The sequence below is a fragment of the Balaenoptera musculus genome, chromosome 6, assembly GCF_009873245.2.
Source record: "Balaenoptera musculus isolate JJ_BM4_2016_0621 chromosome 6, mBalMus1.pri.v3, whole genome shotgun sequence".
In the NCBI taxonomy this organism is placed as follows: Eukaryota; Metazoa; Chordata; class Mammalia; order Artiodactyla; family Balaenopteridae; genus Balaenoptera; species Balaenoptera musculus.
Genome location: NC_045790.1, coordinates 79,090,227 through 79,106,652, shown reverse-complemented (window position 1 = coordinate 79,106,652; position 16,426 = coordinate 79,090,227). Strand labels below are relative to the sequence as shown.

The 16,426-nt window shown below is 38.7% G+C and overlaps 1 protein-coding gene across 1 annotated transcript in view; it reads right to left on the bottom strand.

The window, feature by feature from the left end:
• Positions 1–2,036: 2,036 nt before the first annotated feature.
• LOC118896386 overlaps positions 2,037–16,426 on the bottom strand; it is a gene marked incomplete at its 5' end in the record, with an annotated part of 75,978 nt that continues 61,588 nt past the window's right edge. The window contains 2 exon segments of the mRNA XM_036854160.1: positions 2,037–10,302; positions 14,484–14,718. Coding sequence (XP_036710055.1) covers positions 2,232–10,302; positions 14,484–14,718 — 8,306 coding nt within the window.

Here is a 16,426-nt window from a genome sequence, read left to right as displayed (position 1 = left end):
GACGGTCATCATCTTGTTCATGACACTGGTCTAGTTCACTCAGCTGAGAGCTTCCTTGACTCACATTACAGGAGGAGCCATACCTACTACTGCTGGTGGGGCTGTGAGAATGAGAGGAAGACACATCAGTAAATACATACAAACTAAGGACCAGAACAAAGTAATGGATAAATCCAGGAAATAATGATTCTATCAGTGGCAAGGATCACAAACAGGAGGTTCCTGGGAAGAGAGGACCAAAGTTCACAATCTAGAAGAACTAATCTCTGTTCAGCAAAATCACAACAGGAAAAATAACACAACATGCTGGGTTCTCCAATAGCACTTAACCTCAACCCTGCAATTGACTCTGAAGAATTCTTTATCTTAACGTGCTATTTTGTAAGTAGGTTTAAGAATTATTAAAATAGTCTGTTTATGCCTAAAATTCTCTACTCGGACTTCTTAAAAAACTTGTCCAGTGGCTGTGATTAAAGTTTTCTAATTTCCACAGAATAAAATGGATGGATGAAATCTACTCCCTTTTTCTACTACCTATTAAATTGAGATCCCCTTTTCTTCCTCTCCAATTGTAAATGTAAATGTCTGTTCCTCAGAATGAGCAAAGGAGAGTGAACATGTTCCTTCAATTATCTCTCAGCCATCTGTATAAAGTAATGGAAGCCACTGGGAAATGGAGGTTAGGACCAAGAAATTCCTCAGGGGAATGGTCTCATCAACATGAATGTTACAATGGTATCCCTGGCAGCATAGGGAGTGTCCCAAAGATGAACCTGCCCATCTATAGCTGAGTTGCTCTCAGGACATGGCTCAGTTTTGGACAAAATGGACACAGTCCAACTCCAAGATCTGAGTCAGGACCATATTAATGCATTTCTGTACCTGAAGAGAGGTCAGCCCACCCCTCTCTCAACCACCTGAATTCCCATACCCAGAAAGGAAATTTGTTGCCCTGGTATAAGAGGTAGCAGCTATAGCAGAGAAAGTGGCAGTGAATCGTGACCAGAAAGAATACTATTCAAAGTTACTCCCTTAAGCCATACACTGAATTTGGGGGATTCAGTCCTATTCAAAATGGAGGGACTTGGGGATGATCTATCAATACAAGATCTGTCCTAGCCCATTTGGATAGTTCCATCCCAAGTCAGAGGCCCTTCGTTTTACTTCTGGTATTCTGCTGGAAAGCCTCCGTGCAAAAGGACAAGGAATTTCCTTGTCAAAGAGTCAAGCTTTAACTAAAGGGCTTATGTTTACTCTTGGCCAAATGAAGATAAATCATTATTGTTTTCCAGTGATATTTTCCCTATGATTCCTCCCAATTATCTGGTATTTCCAGGCTGATTTCTGATTCTTCATCCCATGGCAGCAGGACAGGTACCAAGCCACTGTTCTGAGTAGTTCCCAGCACACATATACACATGAACATGTGTGCGCACGTACTCACATGATCTCCAAAGTACTTGACCAGCCTCTTTGGACTGGTTTGGGCCAGCGTTCAAGGCAGCATTCCTAAAATGCCCTGTATGGTGCTTCTTCTTAGGGGAAATAATAGTACCCTTTGCAGGTGGACCCTGCACAATGCTCCAGACTGAATAACTACAGCAAACGATAGCCCTGAGCTCCAGTGAGACTGTACTGAAAGCACTTATCAGACACCAGTCTCATGGGTAGTAAAATGCAGAGACTGGAAGACGCTGTGCAAATCCATATGGAATATATATAGTATAGGTTATTCCAAGCCATCCTTTGCATTTTGTATTTTACTTAATACCCTCATTGCCACTGGAGAAAGCATCTTAGAAGACTTGGAAAAGCAAAGCAAAGTAGGTCTCTCCTGGCTATTACAGATATAAGTGCCAAAGGCCCAAGGAAGCATTCTAGCCTATCATGTGGTTGTAATTAATATATGCCACTCAATGACTTGCTGCCTCTTCTTGCCCTCCCTTCTCCATTCTGCATTATTCAAGGCAGAGCAAACCAGAGTGAGTAAATCTCACGACCTAGCCTTCCCTTTAAGCAGGAAGCTCCTTGTTCCAATAAATGAATTACATTTGGCAGAGAGAAGAGAAGATGACAATATCCACCTATTATTTCTTCTTACTTAACCCCTAATTAACATGAAGCTCAGGTGCTGGGAAAGACACAGGAAGGATAAAAAGCAGGCTATGATTAAGCTACCACTAAGTCATTGCATCATAAATGGTCAATTCTTTAAAATCATTTATGATGCTTTAGTTGAGAACAGGCCTTTTGCTGGTCTTTGGTTCCTTGATGTCATGTAGAGCAACTGGCTGCTGTACATTCGAAACAGAGTCAATGCCAGCAGGCGCTGCCTCCTCTTCATGTGTTTCTGGCTGGTGAAGTAGCTCAGAGACAGTGCAGTGTTCTTCCTCATGACTCTCTGAAGGACAGGTGGGGTCAGAGAGGTTATCTTTGGTACCCCCGTGTTCTCCAGATGCTGGGATTTCCTGCTGGTTTTCCACTTCTCCAGGCCCTGAAAGCTCATGAGCACATATACTTGGCCTGGTCTCCAGCTGCCCAGAGGTCCCAGAGGGCTGAGTCAAAACCTTAGCTGGTTCAGCACTGGCCCCAGACATTTGAGAAGACTCCAAAGTTTTGTCAGCCTCACTGAATTTAAGGTCCTGATCACTGCTGATAACCAAAACTGGAGAGGAGGATTCTGCAGGCATTTGTTCAGGGTCCCATTTGTTCTCTTTCAGCCATGGGAATGAAAGATCCAGCTTCCTTCCAAACCTTAGTTTTGAATCACTTGCCACTGCACTACTCCCTTTCCCCTCATTACCTCCCTCAAATAGAGTTGACAACTTCTTAAAACTGGACATTAAACCAGTCTCTGCTGCTCTATTGCCAGAGGAGGAAGGCGAGGAAAAGAAAGAGCTCAGTGGTTTCTGATAGTCAGTAGCAGAGGATGGGAAATGGAGTTTTGGCCAATTGATCATGTTTGGGATTTCAAAATGAGGACTTGGCTGCTCCGTTTCCTTGGGGACTGCGGGTGGACCTTTCTGGGCATCAAGTATCCCATAGTTTTCTTTGGCACAAAGCACAGGTTCCTCCAACGGACGGTGAGAAAGGTACCCTTGGGTTTCCAGTGAGGCACTCCGACCAACACTCGCCTCACTAAACACTGTAGTATTGGTTTCTAGTGAATTGGTTGCCTGTAGCTCTAAGAAGTCTTGGTTTGTGGAGGCAGACTGCATATCTGGCTCTGGCTCAAGAGGAAGAGGTAGGTGAATCGGAGGAGGAAGCTCTTTGGCAATCCAGGTAGGTCCTGGATGCAACTGTGTTGGCAATGAGATATGCTCTGCTTCCAATGATGCCTCTGTGTCTGTACCCTGCAATATCCCCATGTCTCCTTCATCACTCAGAGACAATACTCCTTGCCCAGTATCGTCCCCTGAGACAGAAGATGCAGCCTCAATTGTTTCAGAACGTTGGGGTTCTGGAATATTGTCAGGAATATTATTGTTTTCCATTTCAGTTGTTAGGTTAGGATGAGCCATCAAGGTCTCCGAGTCTGACGTTGCACTAACCACGGTCATTCTACAGTCACTGACTATAGCTTTTGAATTGAGTGCTCCAAAGGTAGCTTCTTTCCACAAATTTTCGGGAGGTACTGATTCTTCAGTATCTCTGGAACCACCATTTTGAAGCAATGCAGTAGCTGGAATAGATGATTCTTGTTTGTATGTCTCTGGTTTGGGACTTTTAAAAAGTCCAAATAACTCACCTTTGAGAGGCTGAGATGAGGTACCAGAAGAAAAAGAGAAAAAGGAGTTTTTCTTTGGAGGTTTAGGAGAAGAGAAAAGTCCAGAGAAAGTTTTAGGAGGTTCAATTAAGGACCCAGAGAAAGATTTCACTTTGGTCACAAACCCTGAAAGCATTTCTACTGAAGAGTCCAACATTGATTTGTCTTCCACTTTATCTGCATCTTGACTCTGGAGGTGCCCTGTAAATCCTGGCTCCACAGAGGAAGAAGCTGGCTCCAGGATCTGTGTTAAGACCTCATCAGGGGCCTTTTCTAATGGCAAGTTCAGTGGGTCATTAGTAAATCTTTCACTTTGGTGGTAGGTAGTACATGTGTCAAAATGGTTAACCTTTTCAACCAAATGGCTATCATGTGAAAAAGAGCTGGCTAGTGAGTCACTCAGAAAGGTTTCCTGTATGAAAGCCTCTTCTTCATGGGGAGATACCTCAAGGGTCTCTGGACCAATGAGCAGTGTTTCAGACTGTGCCTGAAATTGTTGCGAATGAGGAACAATGTTTTTTTGTGACTGACTTACCTGGAAATCTTTTAAAGATGTCCCTGGTCCATTACTGGAACCTAGTTTTCCTGGATAGTCATTTTCTACATTGAGCTCATCTGCAAGGGAGGTAACCTTAGTGGTGTTGCTAATGGAAACACAAGGAGCCATTTGCTGTTCATGAACTACCTCCTGGACTATGCTACCTCTATTGTCATTAGAACCTTCTCTAGTCATTGTATCACTCATGCCTACAAAAACACTTGGCTTCTTACAGGGCTGGGAAGTCACTGGAGCATCAGCTGAAAGGCTGTGTTTTTCCCCAGGAGTCTGCTGCTTTTCATCCAAAAAGAACAAGTTGAAGAAACTGAAAGAGCTATTACGAGAGGCATTCTTCTTGCTGCCTGAGTTAGCAGTGGAAAAAAAGGAAGGAAGTGTGAATAGCCCTTCTCCTTGAGATGTGGTTCTTGGTAGAGAAGTAGAGGCTCTGTTCTCAGATTTTTCGGATCCAGTCAGGAAAGAAAATATACTCTTTCTGGTTGGTAATTCTGGTTGGGATGGAGATGTTGTGGCAGTTGAAAAACTCTGGTCTTTGTCAGAAAAATGATCTTGTTCATTTGAATTTCTTCTGCTCAGAATATCTGATGATATTTTATCACTTCTTGGAACTTCTGTCACTGTAGACACACCACTAGTCTCTACTGAAGAATCTCTGGAGGATTCTTTGAGACATCCTGTTGAGAAAGATGAATTTGGTGACTGGTGGAGTTGGTGGTCTCTGGAGGGTGCCTCTTCGTCAGTCAAATGATCACCCTGGATCTCCCTGATTGATGGTTCCTTTAGCTCACTGTCATCAATAGTAGTCTGCTTGTTCAGATTTCTAACTCGAACCTTCCCTTTAGAAGAAACTGGTGCAGCAGGAAAGTTTCCAACATCCTGTTTAGTTAGATGTGCAGGATTAGGACTTGACTTGACCTCATCCTTATTAGTCATTGAAGAAACAGACATATTTTCAGTTGTCTGTTTAGGAGATACATTGGTTTTAAAGAAATCCCCAAGGGAATCAAAAACATTTGAAACACCAGGAGATTCATTCTTTTCCTGAGATGATATCTTTCTATTTTTATCACCATTCTTTTCTAAATTTGGTGATCCTTCTTTATTCACCTGGGTTTTAAAGAAGTTCAAAAATCCAGATGCCTGTTTCTCGTTTGCTACTGCACTTACTGAAGAGTCTTCTCCCTGACCAAAGAGTTTCAGTGCACTTTTAAATAATGTTCTCTCAGACTCTTTGGAAGACTGGTCCTGAGGAGGCTCACAATTCTTGCATTCATCCCTACTAAACTGTGATACAAGAGGAATTGAAACAGAATCAGCTGTAATCATCTTGTCATCTTCTATATCTGATTGAGCCTGAGAAGTTGTTTGGTTTACCTGGAAAACAGATTTTAACAAACTTTGTTTTTTCACATGAATGCTTTTATTTAAAGGGAATTCTTTCTTCATATTTTTAGTTAATTCTGGTCGCTGAACACTGGATACCATTTGTCTCTCTGAATCCTTCTTGAGAAGACTTTCTTCCTCATTTTGGGAGTTACTCTCTAGTTGCTTACTCAAGATTAATGACTGAAGACCATCATTTGTGATCTCTGCTAAGTTTGACTGCTGATCTATTTTCTGCATGGCTGAAGACTCTAAGGATTCATTCTTATCAAAATTCAAAGTACTTCCAGTTGAAGCACCCAAAGCAGAAAATGACGAAGTCACTTTGTTCAATGATGACATCTCTTCTGTTCGCTGTGGGATGTTAGTCTTATTTTCAGGATGAACCAAAGAGGCAGCTTCTTCAGAAGAAGACTGGATCCACTGGAAACTGGAAAGGTTAACTGATGAATCCTTCACTAGAGTCTGATTCTTATCTCCCTTTATAATTTGATATTTATTTAAGACATGATTACCAATCGTTTGGGGCTGATTTCTGAGATCCAATGTACACTCAAAGTCTTCAGAACCACCCAGCCTCTCTTTAAAAGATACAAAATCTCCTTTTGACTTTTGAGGAGTATAGCCTGAAAAATCTAATGGTTGATCCCTTTGGCCATAACTTGACTTTTCAAGTACTTGTGAAAACATTCCTAAATTTAGATACATTGGTCCCTCACTTCTTGGCAAAGCTACAGATAAATCAAGAGGGTCATCAATTGGTTCCTCTTCAACATACCACAGTAATTCGTCTTCCCTGTCAAGTACTTTAAAACTGTAAGCAGGAATAGTGTTATCATCTAATGTAATACTTGATAGATCATTTGTCTGTAAGTCACAATTCAAATACTCTTCATAAGAACAATCAGGTATAAATAAATATGCATACTGCCCAGTTGAGTCAGTAAGTAAAGAATAGATATATTGACCATCGTGGAACATAAAATATCCATAATCTCCATCCTCCGATGGCCACCACACTCCATTTTCAAGACATGACAACCATTCCTGGTATTCATAACCAACACTTGAATAAACAAAGTTTTCATCCATTCTTAATGAGTCTAGATCAACTACGGGGCATGTACTCTTCTCATAACCTGAAGAACAACTTAAGTCAATGGGCAATTCTTCTAGTGAATTCTTAGTCTCATTAATTGGAAGATAACAAGAATTTCCATATAATGAGTTAGCTGCCCACATATCACCTCTCAATAAGTAATCTTCATTAAATGCTAACTGGTTGAATGATTCATGTGGTAAGTCACACCAAATGACACTGTTTAGATTTGTTCTCCACTCCAAGATATTTGCATTTTGATCTTTTTGGCAAAAATTTATTGCTGGATTTTCTGAGTCAGGCCACAAGAAAACGTCGGCTGATGGAAATGTATTTTGATTCAACATATAATAAACTGGCTGAAGTTTTCTGGAATTTTTAGAGAAATCTTTTATATCAGAATCCCATTCATAAGAGAAAGGATTGTTCATCTCTTCAAAAGTCTGATAGTGGTTTGACTGACTAAGAATGTTAGTATTCAGCATAGGTGAATTTAACTTGTTAGAATTTTCATGTAGTTTTGCCTCAAGAGCGTGGTGTGGTGTCTGCCTCTTAGCCAAAGATTTCTCTAATAGGTCCTGCTGAGCAGTTGGAGTGCAGTGAAGTACACTGTTCTCAGAAGAGGGGAAATTCTTTTCACATTGCTGGTTTTTCCATGTAGGAGGGCAATAATGGTTATCAACCCAAGCATCAGATAATGGTATGTTTTCTTTAGGTAAAGATAAGCAGCTTTTTATGAAGCCAGAAGTTTCCTGTTTTTCATGGTTCCTCTGGTTCTCAAAAGTCACACATGAAGTAACAGGGATCTCATCCAAGGATAAATGCTTTTTTCCATTCAAACCCTTTAGGTCACCTAAAGACATGGACTTTGCTTCATCTGGTTTACAATCAGTCATACTGTTATTTGATATCAAATTAAATATTCCAGAGAATAAGCTCAGTGTATTATTTCTGTGAGGAGAGTCATCTTTCTTCACATTTAATTCTTGTTGACTAGACAAGTTTTCAAGAGAAGAAAACCTGTTAAACAGGCCAGAAAGGAGGCCTCCTTGGGTTCTTTTCTTGGAAGCTTTATCTGCAAGTTTGTCATCACTCATTTCATCAACCAAGGTGGGTTTCAAAATGGTAGAAGTAAATGCTAACGAAGAGTCTGGTACTGTTGAGGATGTCACTTGTGTAAAATTCTTACTTTCTCCTAAAGAATCTGAAGGTATATGCTCTTTGGACACAACTCCAGGAATGTTTAAGGTATCTCTTTCACAGTTTTCTATTGCTATGTGGTCACTTGAGTGTAATTCCTCTATACTCCCAAATTTCCCAAGATCATTATTAATATTTGGAGCCAAATCAGACTTTATTTTATTAAGTGTGACATCTTCAGGAGTATTTAGTTGGTCACTCTTATTAGATGTCTTTATATCACCAAATTTCCCTAGATTACTATGAATATTTGGAACTGAACTAGATTTTATTGAACTAAGTTTGGCATTTGCATGGCAGTTTCTTTGGATCTCTTCATCAGTGGTTACTGCTGAGCCATGAAAACTCTGGTCATTGACAGTTTTATGGCTGTCAGTGAAAGAAAATTTAAACAAAGGGAACATGCTTCCTTTCTCTCTTACATCCTGCTGCTTTTCAGAATGACTAAGAACTTTGAAAAATGGAATATCTAATTTTCCACTAAAGGAAAAGGAATGCCCACCTTTCTTAGGGCCCCTTTCCCATCCATCTTCCTCCAACTGGTGAATTTTCATAGAGTCTGACAAAGTCTCCTTTGAATAGGTCTCAGGAGAAGTGAGCAAAAACTGGCTAAAGGATTTTCTGAGTGGCTCAAGGAAATCATCGTCATCAGTAATTTTGTCCCCCTCTAATGGCTTTGAAGATGGCTCTTTATTTGCAGTTCTGCTGCCAGCTACACAATGATGTCTTAAAGTATCTTTGGCACATATTTTTGGTTGATCTGGTAACAGAGACAGATCTGTACAGGGTTCTCTTTCCAACGGACTCACAACATCATCTTTCTTACTTGCAGAATGAGCTAAGTTAGAATGTTCAATGGCTGCTTGGGAAGACAACAAATCCTCACTTAGGGGCATTTGGTAGTGAGGAGTTTCTCTATCACTCCTATCTAAAGTGACAATGCTACTGTCATTGCCAAGGGTATCTTCCCTTTGATTTGACTCCAAACCACACGCAACAAAGTTTTCCTTTCTTGTTGGCTTGCTCTGGTCATCATCTTTTTTGGTTTCATCCTTTTCCAAGAAGATTTTTAATGGATTTAGCATGCTGCAAACAGACTTTATAACTGAACTCTGACTCTGTGACGCAGAGTCCCTTCCAATAGTTTCTGTTGGATCCTGAAAGTTTAAACTTCCAGTTTTACTGTCCATGTGCTCATTTTCAGAGGTTTTGTCATGTTTGCCAACGTCCTTATTGTCAACTGTTTGAGAAGACAATGGAGATGGAGATTGTATGGAAAGATCCTTCTCTGATACTGACTTGGCTCTGGGACTAGATGGCGAATTAATCTCCTCTGTTTGATTAAGAGTTTCTGTTTTCTCTGGAACTAAATAAACCAGCTTTTCCACAGAGGTTGTTAGATGCTTTGTGCTTGAACCCACCTTTTCTGTGAGTGAACTGAATAAAGAACCAACAGCACATTTTACTCCATTCAGCTCAGGGAAAGAGATGGCTTTGTCCTTGTCATTCCTGACAATGTTTAAAGATGGTATTTGATCCCCTGGCATTTTCTGTTCTGCATTATTAACAGTAATATTGTGTTTAAGTGCTTTCTTAGTTTTTGAAAGGGAGCCAAATCTATTAATCTCCTCTTCCTTCTCTGCTAAATATTCTGACACTGTTTCTACCAAACACTGAAGCTCACCCATTGTATCAATATAGTCCTCCTTGGGTTCCTCAATAGAGGAAGGGGTCATCTCTTCCATGGGGCACCCAGACAGATTTCCAAGTGTGTCTGTAGCACAATTCATCCTTTGTGATGCGAATGCAGGATTTGCTCCATAATATTCTTCTGGAAAACCTCCAATATGATGGACATTGGATGGATGACATGTTGGTGACAGTAAATCTTCCTGCTTATCAGAAACGGGGGAACCCAGAAGTTCATCAGAAGTACTGCTGGCAGAATCTTCAAGAATATCTAATGGAGTGAAATTAGTGACATGCTGGTTTAAGCCAGATGACTTTTCGCAGTTCTTAAAACAACCAGGAAGATCATAATCATGACTTTCCAAGTTAGTGGTCCACATGCCACTCTTAACCACAAATCCATTTTTGTAGGGACGTAAAACTGGGTAATTTTGTTCCTTCTTCTCAATGTGGCAAAGGTCACAATTTTCAGTGTTAGGATATGTACTTTTCAAGTTAGTCTTAGTTCCTGATTTATCATCATATTGGCTTTTTTCACTGTCTTCAAAATGACTATATAAGGGTGTCTTTTTCCTTCTCCTATCTATTGTATCATATTTCTGAGGATATCTAGAGAAAGTAGATGTTTCAAACTTAAGGTCATAATTAAAGGCAGTAGAGAATTCTGTCTCTTGGCTTTGAGATGGTATCTTTTTCCAATTCTTATACTTTGGTTGTATTTGTTGGCTGTAATATTTATCAGTTTTTGAAAGAGTTCTCACTTCTTTTACCTCTGCGTCCTTTAAGTTTATGTTACTGTTTTCTAGAGCCTCTTGTGACATTTTCCCCTCTATCTCCTCATATATACCTTCTTGCTCTTCATAGTCAACATCAGAGAAATATGAAATAATCCTAATTTTGTCATTTTGAACGTGCAAGCCTTGTCTGATGTAAAGAGATAAAAATGGAGGAATAGTAAGGCAAGAAAAAAGGGAAAAACAGGGAAAAGGAAGAAAAATTATAAGATTTAGTACATATTCAATGAGAAAACTAAAATTAATAAAACTATCAATTTGATAAAAACCATTCAGACTGAAAAGACAAGATAAGGAAATCCACATGTCCTTAAGTCAGTATTATAGCAATGTAGTCAAAAAGTTTTTCCACATTAGAAAAAGAATACCTATAACAACTTTAAAATACTTCACTTGCTACCATTAACTATTTAGGATCCTTTTGTTTTCTAAGAAAGAAAGAAAGAAACAAACAAACAAAATGAACATATTCCATCAATATTTAGAATATATTTACAATGCCAAAGTTTAGAACTGTTATATATTCCATGAAAATATATCAAGGGATTTCAAGAAATCTAAATTTGTTGATGAATTTGGATCTGAAAAGCCGCCAAGCTGTTAACTTGCTGAAGGTTGTATTTTAGGCAGTACACCCAAGAATATAGTCAAACATACTACTTTTAAAAAGAAAAATATGTATAAAATATAATAATAATCTTTGACTACCATAAGTCAAACCCTGTTAGAGTACCACAAAGAGAAAATTATTTAAAGCATCATAATTTGTCGTTTGTGAAATCTAAAGGCTATATGTATTGAGGATCACAGTGAAATGAAAATCTTTCCCTATACTGATTACAGAATCAGAAGCTACACGCCCAACTTAAGTCAGTGAATACAGAAGACAGCCAACCTTACTTTCACTGAAGTTAGAGACTGCCTATTTCCTGGGTACTGAGGTGGGGGTGGAGAGAGGGCCTGCAGACTCGGAGCTTGTCAGCTCAATGTGTTCTTTTATAGATCTAACAGCCATTAGCATTTATTTAGGAAACAGAAACAACATCAAAGTGGTCACTTAGTCACTAAAAATCGTCAAGAGTGAGACTAATATTCTTTTGACCCCTCTCAACACTAGAGATACTCTGGCTCTTTAATAGCTAACAAAGTCCAACAGTATTGCCAAACCTCAAACTATATATTTTTATACAATATACGTGTATTTCCCATTATTCTGGTTTAATATATATATATATATTAAACATGCAGTTTCATCACTCTCAGACATCCTCAAAAATTCAAACTAAACTAACTCCATCCTGGAAGAAGTCTTTATCGTTCCAACTTAAATCAGTAGATAGCCATGGCTGTAGTAACTGAAACTATTTATTTTTACACTTCTAATTTACTGGAAGGTACTACGAACATGTTTGTTCCCTCAAAGATTTTAAATTCTTCCTAAAAAGCTCTAACTTAAGGTCTTAGACTACTTCCAAGAACTTAGTATTTACAGAAATAGAAGTTTAAAAAGCAAACTAGTGATATAATTTCTTCAAAAATTTTTAAAGAAAAATCATTTCAAAAATTTAAGTTAAAAATGACTATAATACAACTTTACTTAAAAATCATGTTAACTTTTCCTCTGCTGGAGATGATAAAATATTTACTCTTTAACCTCATTTCATATACTGATACAGAAAACTAATCAGATTTATATGTGATCAATTAGAGAAAAATTTTAGGAAAAAAATTTGCAACTTAAAGTACATCACTAATGCTCCTCCAAGTGTTACTTTTTACAGCAGCGATAACAGGGTAATGATCAGGTAAACTACATATTCTTCTGGACAACTGCAGTCATTTAGGTTGATGTGCCATTATTATTGCTAGCCTGCACATTGAATGCTTACAAATACAGAGGGGAAAGAGGGCCAAAAGAATTTTTTTTTGCTATTATGTTTTTTTCTTAAAGACAATATAAACAACTAAAACCAAATGAATAAGATATGCAAATATGCAATCAATAAACCAGCAAGAAGTAGGGACCAACTTCAGTAGGATTCCTGTGACATTTCTTTTTATATTCAAATTATGAAGAGTAAGAATTCTACATGATGGTTGATATATGAAAAAATTTCACTGAAAATACTCTCAGAGATGATAGTAAACTGAGTCAGGATGTTGTCTAGCAGGTATATGACCATCTGAGGTTCAGGATAAATATTCACCAGTTTGGTATGGTGGGCAAAAAAATGAGATCATCCTATAGTATGGTCAATTTAAGCAACCAAAAGTATGAGCTAACTTGGAATGGTTTTTTAAAAAACTAACCTCCAACAAGTAAAATACTGATTCAGCCAAGGATCATCAATGGGTGCTAAAATCAATGGATAAAAGGTTGTTGGAGAAACAGAATACTGACACAATCTCAGGTATCATCCCAGAGATCCTTAATTACAAAAAGAAAGGTAACTTTACATTGGAGAAATCTGGTATGTATACCAGATTAACCAAGAGATCAAACCAAACGTTAACAGTAATGAGACAAGATAAAATGTGACTGCTGAGGCACTGTGAAAGAAACATCTATGCAGTGTTTTTGCCAAAAATGTTTAACCTGATTCTAAACATGAAAAAACAATCAGATCAAACCAAATTAAGAGGCATTCTCAAAACTGGCTGGGACTCTTCAAAAAATGTTAGTGCCTCAAAAGACAAAAAAGAATTAAAAAAAAAACAGTATGGGAATTTTGTTAGGTTATAGGAGACTACAGAAACAGGGAAATCACATGTAATGTACCATAATCCTTAATTGGATCCTGCATCAAAAAGGAAAAAATATATATAAAGAACATTATTGGGACAACTGGAAAAATTTAAATATGGTCTATATGTTAAATAATATAATTGTATTGTCAAATTTCTTGAGTGTGATCATAATATTAAGGTTATGTAAGAGAAAGTCCTCTTTCTTAGGAGTTACATGCTGAAGTACCTCCTGGTAAAGTAACATGGTATCTGCAACTTACTTTCAAATGGTTCAGAAAAAAAAAATGTATGTGTGGGACTTCCCTGGAGGTCCAGTGGTTAGGACTCTGTGATTTCACTGCCGAGGGCCCAGGTTCAAGCCCTGGTTGGGGAACTAAGATCCCACAAGCTATGTGATGCAGCCAAAACAAGAAAATATGTGTGTATATAAACATATATTAGAGAGAATGAGATAAAGTAAATGTAACAGAATGTTAATACAACTGGTAAATCTAGGCAACATGAATATGTGTGTTCATTGTACTGTTTCTCTAAATTTTAAGTCTGATTTTTTTTAAAGTTGGGGGAAGAGTAGGGAGCATATATGTATGTATTTGCTTTTATACTCATAAATATATGATGATGGTCTACGGAAGGGTAATAAGAAACAAGCGTGGTAAGAGAACTAGGAGACAGGAAGGTGATGCAGTAGAGGAGGACAACAGGTGTGGGTGGGAAATTCTTTGCTGTACACTACATAGCACACCTTCATATATTTTTACATGTAAATGTTTTATGTATTTAAGAAATTAATAAAAAGGTTTTTTTTTTTTAAGTTCCAGCAAAAGTACTGAATCTGCTATAGTGAGATCATATTGGCTTTCTTCTGAAGTTCCCAGGGAAATATTTAGGTAGGAAGAATTATCCAAGCATGTAACATCTGTGATTTTCTTTTTTTAATCTTGGTGAAAGGTGTATCAAAATCACTGGGCTGAGCAGAGAGGTGAGCAGGTTTTTTTCAGCCATCCACCCCAAGTGGGCCTGCCCTCACCTGATGATCATCAAGAAAATTCTTACTGATGGATATGCATAAATGTGAACATATGGAAGAGGAAAAAAAAAGAATCTGCATAAAATGGCTGCAGGTTGATCCACCATACTGCTATATTTCCTCTGTCACCTCAGGTTAAGGTACCCAAATCCTTGATGTCAGTTGCATCCTGGGACCTGCATACTAGGAAGAGAAAGTGCTTTGTTCCCAATACCCACCTGAGGGCCCGCCGCTCTGGATAATCGAGGTCATAACTTTGCACAGAGTCATTGCAAGAGTCCCGGGAACTGCCCTGAAGCAGCAGCTGCTGTGGCAATCGCACAGGCACAGGGAATTGGTGCACAGAAGCATTGGGCTGGGAAGTCGTATGGTAAAGAGGTGGGATGCTATTGCTGGCCTCACTGCGATAGTCACTATCTCGGTCATCAACGGCACTATCAGGATCTTCAAAAGCTGTGGAATAAGCACAGTCAGTCAAAGCAACCCAGCTTTATTTAGTTCTTCAAATTTTTTTCTGCTTCTAACTTAGGTAGCCACAAGCCTGGACCTTGAGAACAAGAGCAAGCTGAGCTGCACATGAGCCCAGTGACCTCAAGTCATGCAAAAAACTGTCTCAATATCCACAAGTCTCTCTCCTTAACGAATGAGATAAGACACTTGGTTTAATTTTAGTGCTGATTCCTAGAGGAGTTCCAAGTTCCATTTTCCCAATGCAGAATTCTCTGGAATTCTGCTTCTCTAAGCTCTCATAACCCTAGTAAAAATCTGCTTTTAAATGTCTTAAATAGATTCTGGCCCTGTACTATTATCAAAATGGGGCAAAAGGGGGAGAAACAGTTTTTCCATCTCTTAGAAAAGAGAAATTTTTGTTTAAAGTTAGCATGCTGTTTTCAGACTTTAAAAACACATGGTTGAATCAAATAAGCAGGTCCACCATCGGAAGCTGGTCCAAGAAATCAGGAAGGTCAAAGCCAAGACTTAGAAGTCAAGTTAAAAGTTCTAGATGCAGCTGAGAACAGCAGCAGTCTTACTGTCTTGCTGCAACATTGGGTTTTTCTAATAATTTCTGTCGAGCACCCACACCCTGGGCTCAGAATTCCCATCCCAAGCCTGGGCTGAAGAAGAGGAAAACACGTGCACTGTCAATGGGGTCTTACTGACAATGCAGCCTAGTTTATCTAACAGCAGTGACTACAATTTCATAGAATTATTTCTGCTTTTCAGGCCAGCACCTGACAAGCTACAGTTTTTTCTTGATGTTAGCTAAAATGACCACAGTTACAAATCCTGCTCCAAGCAAAAGTAAAAATATGCAATACTGTGCTTGGAAAGGGAGTTCAACCTAATAGTGCGTTGTAGTTTATTTTATACAGAAGCCATTTCTGATACCATATCCATATGTGTATAATTAATAAGGTCCCATATGTTCTTTCTTGCCAAGTTTCTATTAGGTTCACAATAAGGAAAAGGAACATTCACCATCCAAATTGGAGATACTTTTAGCAGATGATGGACTCCTCATATTAGGAATTTTAAAAAAATCTTGGTAGCAATGTGGACAGTGGAAGCCTCCTAATGACCATAAAATTAGGCTTTTACAAGTAGGAGATAAGAACATATATTGACACAGTGGAAACAGAAAAGAGTTAATGAACCAGAGAAAAAAATCCAGACAGAAATGATAAAACCTGGGGACAAATGGAAGGTAATCCCTATTACCTTGACCCCTTGGCTTCTACATCAGACAACTTGGTAGATAATCCCACTAAAAGAGACAGGGAACACACAACACGTGGGTTCCAGACAACACTTGGGGTCACAGCTGGGAGTAGGGGTAAGAAGATCTTTCGAGCTTTGCCCACTTGAGTTTAAGGCAACATGTGAACATGAGAAAAGAAGAGGAGAATGATCAGAACTCCAGCGGAAAAAAATCAGTATGAGAAAGAGACTAAGCTTCAAATGGTCAGGAACAATACCAATCAAACATAGGGGATGCAAAGCATTCTAATTACAAAGCACTCTGATCACACATTAGGAAAGAGAGACTTTGGAGGTACTGATTTTAGACCTTGTTGCATTTGCTGTTCTGAAGACAAGAAAGGATCAAGGGACAAAAACCAGTATGCCATCCAGACTTAATTCTTTCTGAACTCACGGAAGG